The sequence below is a fragment of the Odontomachus brunneus genome, unplaced genomic scaffold (assembly GCF_010583005.1).
Source record: "Odontomachus brunneus isolate Ranch 3 - 2012 unplaced genomic scaffold, Obru_v1 Obru_scaffold_127, whole genome shotgun sequence".
NCBI lineage: Eukaryota > Metazoa > Arthropoda > Insecta > Hymenoptera > Formicidae > Odontomachus > Odontomachus brunneus.
The window spans coordinates 182,463-193,439 of NW_022639577.1; the positions used below are offsets into that span (position 1 = coordinate 182,463).

Sequence of the window (10,977 nt, forward strand, 5' to 3'; positions counted from 1 at the left end):
AGAGAGAGAGAGAGAGAGAGAGAGAGAGAGAGAGAGAGAGAGAGTGATGAAGGGGGAGGGGAGGAACAGAGAAGGAGAATGGCGGGCGCAAGGGTGGCAGCGCGGATGCGCGTGTACGGCAACGAGGAAGACGGCAGGTCGACGCGGGGAGGGTGGCGCAGCAGCGGCGGGAAGGAAACGATGGTGCGAGAGTGAGAGGAAGACAAGTGAACGAGGGGACAGGGCAGAGGTGCCGGCAGGCAGGATGTCGCGGGGGTGGCTGGCACCCTCGCACCGACCACCAACGGAGCCTGTCCCGCCACGGATGGCGCCACGATCGCCGGCATCCTCTCCGTGTAATGTGACTGCCGTCGACCTCTTCGAACGTGCTACCGATACTCTGCGCAGAATCGGCTTGCGGAGGTGTGTTGTACCACAATGTTATCGGGCTTGTTGTTTTATCTCGTGTCCCGATTGTTGTTGATTCCGTCGAATTGGTAGGGAAAAAAAAGGAGAGGAGGATAGAGGAAGAGAAAGCAGTGAGCGAGAAAGAGCGCAGTGCGTGAGTTCTATTGGTCAAGAGTGAGGACGCGTTCCTCCGTTCCTTCCGGTGAGAATCGCGCCGCATCATCGACGTTTCGCCGTGACGACCCGCTGGCGCTACCTCCTGGACCGATTTCGTTTGTCTGTCATAACCTTGAATCAAGATAACGTCCCAATGGCACATTGGTAAGTACCGTGACGATTAGAGGGACATCGTGCCTGCGAACGAGGCCTCGCGAACGAGGACTCGTGACTCCGAGGTGTCGGTTAATTGTGCGCCACACGGATATCCACGAACTTCCGGACACAAGGACGTTCTTCCGCGATCGGACGTGGACGTGAAGAAGGCTGTGAAGATCGCGCTGATTGCTTTCGCCGGAGCCTACCGCTAGACTTGCCGTCCAAGCGAGCTCCTGGTGATCACGAGCACCTCAATTAAAACGTGAAATCATGGCGCGAAACGCGAAAAGTGAACGTCCGCTCCTGAACTCGCGCACACAGTGAATCTTGACGCCGAATGCGCGCTCAGCCGATCACGTGAGGCGCTTCGCCGGGTTGATTTTCGTCTCGCAGACATCGACGTTGAGAATCACGTTCGCGTGAACGTGGTCATTTTTTTTTCGAAGGAACAACGTCACACAGGAAAGTGGATACGCGTATGCGTACGAGTGTGCATGCGCGTGTATGCGCGTGTACGTGCATCTGCGCGCGGCCGAAATTGTAGGAACAATACCGTGCCGGAAGTGGCGAATGGGTGGCCTGTACGACTGTTTGAGATGGAAGTGAGTAATAGCAGAGTAAAGTGACCGCTGTATTGGTCGTGATGATCATCGTACGGCCATAAACTGTCGCCCGTGTGATTCAATTGCTACCGCAAGCCGACCCAGCAGTAACGATGCATCACTACTACACGCAAGAAGACATAGATCGCGTCGGTAAGTATGGAATAAATAGGATATCTGTACATGTTTGGAGGCAACGTGACGAATATATCCAGCGAATTCCAACACAGTTCAATCAAAGTGAAATTCTACGCTTCTAGTTGTCAACGCGTGTTAGGGTATGCAATTTGTTGATTACTACTGGTTCTTCAACAATTATTTTCTCATTATCTCTCTTATAAATATATTAATCACCTTACACCACATATACACCCTTCTTCAACTTTATACACATTCTTTGAACTTTATACTAACGATGTTGCTCTTTTTAACCAAACAATTTGAAAGCAAAAACGACGCAGTTATCTATCGGTTTATTATAAGCATAACTTTTATAAACTATGCATAAGACAATATGGCTTGAGTCAAGAAGATAATATTTCATAACTACAATCACACAGAGTTTATCGATGACAATTGAACAGGCTCATATATCATAATCCGCATTGCGGATCTGATCCGATACGTTACTTTAGAAACTACTGGTCGAAACTGAATTCCCTTTCGCTTTTGAGGTATATGCTGTATTACGTGACATCGTAATACTGTATTGCAGTTTATACACGTAACTCCATTCAAATGCTTTTAGTGAAACTCTTATTCCGAGAGAAGACTTGCGATTATAATTATACGAAATGGGAAACGCTCTCCGAGTACGAATAAGAGCTCGCGTTGTTATTTTATAATGCGCATATGCTACGTAACACGTAGATAACGTTGCACAATGTATCTGACGTGAGATATATTCGTTCATTTTGTTGCGAGCGGGCACGAAGACACTATTCTCAACGTTAACGTGCCTATTTGGCAAATATATGCAAGTTAGATCCCAAGCGTACCGGGTGCCCCTTGTATTCAGAATTATATTAGGTCCTTCGGGCTTTCCGCGCTGGTCTTACCCGGAATTTAAATTGGACCAGATACGTTACGGGCGAAATGAGGGAATGAAATAAAATTCTTGGTACTATTCACCGGTTCAAAAACTTTAGGAGCACAATTCCGTCCGGGCCGATTATTCATAGGATTGCGGTCAAATGCGACTTGCTCATCCCTTACACCGCCTGATTGCTCTCATTAATTATTATATAAGTATTCATACGTCGGCATGATAATTTCACAGACACGTACGAGTAAAGAAAGACCAAAAGCATTAATTAAATTACCGACAATAAGGAGTCGCAACGATCTCATTCGCGATGAATGGACAGAAGAATCATGATCGCTGTCTTCGCAGTTTAACCACCCGCTAGTCGCGGCTTCTTGTGGAACAAAAATGGAAATTTCATTAAAGATTTTATTAATTAGGAAGGAAACTACATTTTTAAAAAACAATCTTTTATCATTTTTCACAATTTTATAGGTAGTTATTTTTGCAAGGAAGAGAGGAAAATGTAGCGCGTATTATTCTAACCTCCACTTTGTCCGAACCAAAACGTCGTTCAAAACCTCTCAGATGCCTGACTATCGAAAGGTTGACTCCTCATATGCAGTGGATAAAATCTTGTCACATGGTATCTCTAAGAAGGATTTGACCAATTCCAATATGTGGAAAAACTGACCTAAATACTTGGATAAAAATAATTCTCTTGCTCAAAGATATTATCCCCAGACCTTCATAATTATACGACATGAGACAATCGATGATGAAAGCTCTACAATCCTTTAAATTACATGAAACAAATATACGGTATCGAATAAATTCTAAGATTTAAGATTAAATATCACTTGAAGAGAGTGAAGTTCGATTTTAATTATGGTCTTGTCTAGATGAAAGTACTATGTAGTATTGCCTTCCGTCTCTGCTTCATCTATAATGCTCACAACTTCTGCGAAAACAAAACGCGTTTCTCACGTCGCCGCGCATCCTATGCCGCCGCGTATTTCACGCACGCGTCTTGCTTCATTATTTTAAAGTTTCAAGGCAAATCGCTTGCTAAATCTTTCGCGATTCTTATCGCGAAAGAGAAAAAGATCTTTGGGGATGTGGAAGCTCATCCGGATAAGACCAAAGGCATAATTAAAATTGAACTTTACTCTTTAAGTTTGTTTAATTTTAAAATTATGCCAGTGTCTCGTTTGGGTGGAAGTACCATGTAGATGATTAAAGCGCGACTTGTCGCTCAGGAACATTTATAACCTGAGGTAATACAGAACTAACGAGAACTAAGAATACGATGGATTCTATAAGATCCAGTAAAGAATTTGAGAATTCGAAACGAAGGAAGTATATGTTATGTAAAACATATAACATAAATATAATATTGCTTAAACGACACTTAAAATAAGAGAACGGAGTCATAAAAGTTTTCAGGATTAACAACAGGCCGATTATAAAAATTCGCGAAAGTTTGGGAATTATCCGACCAGCTCGCATTTCAGATTGCTTCAAACCCTTACACATACAACAATTTATTGTCTGTATTCACTGTCAGGTTTTACACAAGCGATAAATAAGTCTTTGCAGTATTATGAACGTGAGTCCTTATTAATCTTTAATACTCTAGAATATAAACTAGACAACTTCTCTAGAATGCTACCCTAAAATATAAACTATATAAACTATATAAAATATAAACTATATAAGAATTTAGACGATCAGGGAATTGAGAAAACGTAAGCAGCGGCTATGTACGTTCCGCAGCAGATGTTTTCATGCGATCCGGGATTCTAATGAGCTCAAGCTTGTCTCTTGAGAACGTAATTTGAGAAATGCTGATGGCTGTAAGGGCCTACATGCATTGTCCCGAGCCACAAGCTAGCAAAGGAATCAATTTTTTAGTTATTGTATCTAATATAGAATTATAAGGAAAATCTAGGTTCCATCAATTTGGAAATCACCGAGGCTGAGTCCCAAATAAAATTATAACGAGGTTTGATGATGTTAACCTCTTTGCAAAAACATCAATGAGTGATTGTCGATTCTCTTGTCCGAAATGAGGAAGATTGTCGAGCGAATTGTATTAAGTGAGTACAAATCGACATTCTGCAGTTCCTAAGTTAAGAACTCAGTTAAGGACTCGATTAATCTTCGGAAAAAAGAGAAAAATTAGTTGTTTATGACAAAAGTTCCACGATTCAAGGATCGAACCGGGCGAGCATACTGCCTAATCATAGTTGTAGCCAACGAGGCGAGAACAATGTCTAGTGATGATACCGTCTATGAGACTGGAAGGCTGCTCTGATAATTTTCTTACTAGAGAAAGGCTTCTCTACTCCGAGTGTTGGCTCCTAAAAGCCAAGATAATAGAGACTGGCATAGTAATAGAACAATCAGATCGATGACTAAAAGACGGAAAAAAAATAAGGAACCCTGGTTATCATAATAACCAAGATTCCCGTAACTTCATTGTCAATTATTTTGTATAGAACTTTAGACAATAGAATAAATGATAGCAATGTGTAGAAGTAAAAACTATGTTAATTTAATGTGATGCATCAATGTAATGCATCGAGTGCTCATGATCCTGGGTCGATAAACCAGAAAACAGAGATTTCGTCTTTGCTATTAATTATGCAAAAAATCCATATCAAAATGGCCAAATCTCCTTTTGATTAACCTGAACGTTTGTTCTGATTGACCACTCAGTGTCTGTATTTTGAGTGCGAGATTCGCTATCTGTAGCTGATTCGCTATTCTGTCAATAGAAGTATAAAATACTCTATTCCAACATTTCAAATCCTTTCTTAAATAATGAAGAAGGTACATTTGTCCGAAATAATCTTCCGAACAAGTTTCAAGACTGGAAATTTTTGTTTTTCAAATCTCTTGGTATGCAAAGGGCCGTGACAAACTGCCGAACACGCTGTCAGCAATGATCTGATGAAACTCGCAAACTCCTTGATAAAGCACTGTGATTTCTGCGACATGCATTAAACCAACGATAGAAGCCCTTGTCTCAAGTGAAATAAAAAACGATTTGAACAGAATCAAATGCGAAAAAAATACAAATTTACATTTTGATGAAGATTCGAGCTGAAATTTAAAATAATTTATGAGGAAATCCGAAGAGATATGTAAATAATTGTAATGACGTATAAATATTTTCCCAGCATTTTCTTTGTCTGATGCCCCTAAAAACAATAGATCGTCGAAGTAAATTATGAACTGGAAACCCTTTTCTCACAGTAATCTATCGGACGCACAATTTTAATAAAAATGTAAGGTGACGTGCAAAGGCCAAACGGCAAAGACGTGAACTTATAATAACTGCCTCTCTACTAAAAACAAAGAAATTTTCTATGCGGAAGATGAATGTGCTAGGAGGTGCGTATCTTCAATATCCATTGATTTTGGAGTTTGGAAGCATAAGTCAAACGTGCATCAATCCTTCATTTTAAAACGTAGGAGAGAGAGAGAGAGAGAGAGAGAGAGAGAAAGGTATGAATTTAAGTTACGTAAATTCAAAACAAAGCGCTTTCCGCCGAAAGATTTATTAACCAAGTACAAAAAAAGAGAGAGAAGAACTAAAAGCTCGACAACTAATATCGCGCCCTTCTGCTGTTTTATTTCCGTATCACAATATTCGACTACCGATGAGCTATCCTTTTCTGCACCGATGCAGAAAAGGATAGCTCCTTCAGAGATAGTCGAAGTGGGGATGATGTAGTGAAAGGAATTTTATAGCTTTCCACTGTCTCTAACAACCTAGAATCTGAGGTTATTTGCCTCCACTTGTCCACGAATAGGGCCAAGTAACCTGCGGTTACTTCTAGGTTATCTTTCCGGGTTTAACGGTGAATCCGTAGTCTTGAGCGGGGTGTGAACCTTTTGTTGCTGCTCAACTGGTGAGAGTTCCTCCTCGGTTAGCCAATGATTCTTACGAGGTGGGACTTTGGATTTTTGGACTTTGGTGAATGTTTTGATACGATTGGTTTATTTGCATTGGTAGTTATTGTGTTTTTATGATCATCTTGCGACCCTCTTAATGGCCCGATACTGACCTCCACGAAATTGGCTCCAAAGAGACCATCGTCAACGACAGTTACGTCTGATCTGTTTTAACTAAAAAGTTCAACGAGGAGACAATGAATACTCGCCTCGTTTGTAACAAGTGGTGGTCCATTAATAGGCGAATATCTTCCGCAATCTTATAAGCAGCAACTTTTCCCTCTGCTAATGCTTGCAGGACTTCAAATTTTGCAAGTTCTGAAAAATCGGAGCCGACAGCGTTCAGCGAAGCCCTTACCTAGGGCTGAGACTGCATCTGACGCTATTATCGAGAAATGACTGTATTGCTCAAGTTAGAGAGGATTTCTCCCTTGGTGGATTCATGAACAGAACTTCTTTTGGCTTGTATTTATTGAGAATGTTTCTCAACTCATCCCTAAAGCCCGAACGAACATTGACTCGTAGCGTCGAGAATAATCGGCACGATGCTACCGTGAGGACTTAAAGCTGTTCCCTAAGAAGTTCTAGGATAAAAAATATCCGCTGTCTTTTTGATAATCTTAGATTCGTCGATCACCATCATAACCTCGAAGTCGTTAACATTGCTAGTTTTCTCGAAACTGGATAATAAAACAACATTCCTTGAAGAAAGAAAAATGATATCTTCAGAGGAACATTCAGTTACATACTCTCCTTGCTGATTTGAGGGAAATATGGGTCAACAAGGAGACATACCTGCTTCGGCGCTCCGGCCGCTAAGGATCGTCTGTTACTCTGCATATCTTTCAGGAGCGAGAGAGACCTCCTCTGAGTCAGACAAGGAGTCTTCCAAAGGAACCAGATTCGCTGATCTTTCAGGCTCCTTCGGAATCCTAATGAACACAGGGACTTCTCGACTCTTTATAAAGTCAAAGAACTCATTAAGAGTTCCTATTAGCTTTGCTAGCGAGATGCTCGGTGTGAAGTATCCCTCCGCCTAATCAGTGACCACCTGGGGAGGTTAGGTAATATTCTGTGCTTCCTTGTAATACCTGAGACTCCTTTTCCTCGAAGAGCTCGATCAGCGATTTCTCGAAGAACTACAATGGCCTAGGCATATTGTATGGATTATTGTCTTAAACTAAAACTTTTAATGCAAAAGCCTGTTGACTCCGCATGAATAGAAAAAATAATGAAACTAGGTACGTGCACGTCAGCATGAGATACATGATGACGTAGGTGTGCAACGACGTGGGAAGCATAGAGTTTTGTTTTGACGAGAACACACTGTTGATAAAGCAGGGACAGACAACAATATTATAGAGTACTTCCATCCGCACAAGACATTAGCATAATTATGAGATTATACAATACATTACATTAACAATAATTTAAATTTTTTCTTACATTGATGTAATAACAAATTTACTAACAGTCTCACTCAGATTGTTATATTACATTTTATGACATATTGTTTTGGACAAATTTTGATCGTTACTTCGTTCGTCTTTTATTTCATTATTCTATGTGAGAAATATGAGTGCCATATGAACTCACAAGAGGTGTAACTTTTGCAGGTCGACTAGTAAAGTTGCCAAAAATATGTATTGTGGGTTGCAAAATAGTCTAGACATATTACGTTGGGAGCTCAACAAACTGTCAAAATTGAAAGTCATTATGACGAACTTAGCAACAGTAATAATACCATTAAAAATATTAAATAATAATAAGAATAATAATAATTCATAATAATAATTAATGATATAATTATTGGGCAAGTCCGTCAGAAATAACTTTCAATTTTGACAGTTTGATCTTATAAATTATGATCCTTCGTCTGTAAAAGTAAATAAGTTAGCTATAATAGAATACAACAGGTTGCGAAATCAGTATAGACCAGATCTTACAAATATTTATATTTCAAAACAACGCCTTAAAAAAATGTCTGATATAGTTTGGGCAGTTACAAAAAATATTTTAGAATGTCAATTTAATGATAATAATACTATAGATAATACTTTGTAGAAATTTAAAAAAAAATTATATTCTATTGCTTCGTTCTATTGCTGAAAATTTGAAAAAGTCATACATCTTATAAGAATTAATACAATATAATTTTGGGTGTTGGAATAACTTTGAAAAATTATGCACTAATTGTGGGATAAACTCTGCAATCAAAAAAATTGATATAATGACGGCGACAAATATTTTCATTTTTCAACTGCAATTATTTAAAATCATTAATACGAAAATGTGGAAGACTACAAATTTGAATGTTAAAGAGAAAGATACAAATAATAAAAATTAAGTATAAAATTATCAGTGCAATTTTCCACGATAGTGAAAACATACGCAATGGATATTAATAAATAATTTGAAAGTAAAAAAATCTACTTGACCACAAAATGCTAAAAACGCATATATATTCTTCGCGGAACAAATATAGTAAAATTTTTGCTAATTCATGCAAAAAGCTGTGATATCATAAAAACCAAAAGAACCTTACAAAGGTGAAAAATACGGCAAGTACATAAAGACGAATAAATAATATTTGACAAAAACCCTCCATAAAAACCTAACAAAAACTTCCATTAAAATCCCCCAAAAAGGTTGTGTAAAGGTTGTCAATCTAACAAAACATTTTTATCCAAAAAATTATAAAGAAAAACTCAATCAAAACCATAAAAATCTAACAAAACTTTTTGTAAAGACAACAGAAAATAACAAAAACCCTCCATGAAAACCCCAATTAAAAATTCCTATAAAAATTTTTGTAAAAAAATAACCTAACAAAATATTTTTATCCAAAATATCATAAAGTCGCTATCGACACATGAGTCAATCAAGATCGGAAGTACGTAAATGTCAAATACGATAAAACGCGAATGTTTCAATTCTAGATTTAGTACCCTCTTCAGCGTAATTCTCGAGAGATTACCACAAATATACACGGTGGTCCGTGAGTTATAGCCTTGAATGTTTGACAGAAGAGGGAGAATCGTATATATAAACAGAACACGTCGGTCCACTGTTCAATTGACGTTAAACGTCACTTACAAGTTATTCGCGTGTAGTTTCTGAAATCAGACATGTGTGTGATACGTATATATTTTATTTTTCGGTGACCAATAGAATTAATTATTTTTTTATTTTTCTCCTAGAAATTGACTATTTCCTTTTTGATGCTGCTGCAGTTGCTATCAGCATGCCGGTGTGTCGAGGAAGATAAAACGTATAATGTTTCTACAATTCAATGATTTTCTGAAATATGTTAACCATCGTCCGACGACATCAGCTATCGAATTAGTATGCCGTACCAAATTGCCATCTGTACATAGTTGTTCGCGTTATTAATGCCTATAACCTTGATATTAATATACAGCGGTGGAAACGGAATTTCCTGTTCCGATTTGTCGCGATACATCGTTCCGGTGCCGATTTGGAGGTTGCTCAGCTTGTAAATACAGTACACGCAGATTAGCTCGCTTTCTGTACTATGTGGATCTTTTGGATCGACGCGAAGATATTTCATTTGTCTTTACAAATTTGGATAATGTATGCTATGCTATTCGAGGCATGAATGAAGATTGCTCCAATGTAAAGAATTGGTGGGAGATCAATCTGAACATCAATCCTTTGTTGAGAGCGTGCGACTTTGCGGGCAATGTAAAATGTTTCGACAGTTGGACAACTTGACTCGATGGTGACGTTGGCACGTGATCGTGGAGTAGCACGTAGTTCATGCGGTAAGAACGATGCATCTTCAGTATCTTCACCAAAAATTGATCGGACAATTTGGACGATGCATTTCATCAAAGATGCGTCTCCATATTTTTCGGCACTGTAAACGACCTTTAATCTGGAATAAAATTATTTCATAAAGGACCCCGCATAAATCTTATGGAAATTAAATTTCGGTCGAATTGACTGAAGATTCAATATGTTGCAGATCTTGTCGTCCTGATAAAAAGTCTCTACAGGTACGATTGCAGGGGTGCAATGAACCGTTTGACCTCTACGAGGCGTCATTTTTCAAAACAAGCTAATAGTACAATGTCTTATTTTCAACGGTGCATTCCTACATCATTATTTGTACTTTCTATGTATTTTTTTAAGTAAAAAGTTATAAAGATATTATTGACTTTATTGCTTCTTACAAAAAAGTTATAAAGATATCGAGGTCAATAACTTGATTTTAGAGATTTAAGTCAATGCTGTGCTTCATGTCTAGGGCGGGAAAAGAAATGGACACAATCATAGGGTGCATTCAAAGAACCGCTTTATTTATATTGAGTAGGCCGTGCGTTGTGAGAGGCGAGGGGACTCACAATAATCAAGCACTCTGACTTTTGAGAAGCAATCAAGTCAATATAACTTCCCTTTTTATCCTTATAACTTTTTACTTAAAAAATATATAGAAGTACAAATAATGATGTAGAAATGCACCGTTGAAAATAAGATATTGTAGTACAGTATGTTTGATAAGAGCGTGTACGGCAAAACTCAAAAACTTAGGATAATACATAAATTGAAAAAATTTGTACACATTATGCATGATATAGACTGCGATGCTTTATTATTAATAAGTTGTCCAGTCGCCTCCATTATCAATAATTGACTGGCATCTCCGAGGCATACTTTCTACTA

The 10,977-nt window shown here is 38.5% G+C and overlaps 1 protein-coding gene and 1 long non-coding RNA gene across 3 annotated transcripts in view; one reads left to right on the top strand and one right to left on the bottom strand.

The window, feature by feature from the left end:
• The window catches only part of LOC116849878 (teneurin-a), a 585,779-nt gene that overhangs the window by 169,631 nt on the left and 405,171 nt on the right, over positions 1 to 10,977 (top strand). Inside the window, exon 1 of one of the 2 annotated variants that reach the window (XM_032827497.1) lies at positions 336 to 1,457. The exons of the other annotated variant lie outside the window; for it this stretch is intronic. Coding sequence (XP_032683388.1) covers positions 1,418 to 1,457 — 40 coding nt within the window. The 5' untranslated portion in view covers positions 336 to 1,417. Of the gene's footprint in view, positions 1 to 335; positions 1,458 to 10,977 lie in introns of those variants that run through there. 2 annotated transcript variants of the gene reach the window in all.
• The window catches only part of LOC116849879, a 4,337-nt gene continuing 2,784 nt past the window's right edge, over positions 9,425 to 10,977 (bottom strand). Inside the window, exon 2 of the long non-coding RNA XR_004379212.1 lies at positions 9,425 to 10,189. This is a non-coding gene — a long non-coding RNA (uncharacterized LOC116849879). The remainder of the gene's footprint in view (positions 10,190 to 10,977) is intronic.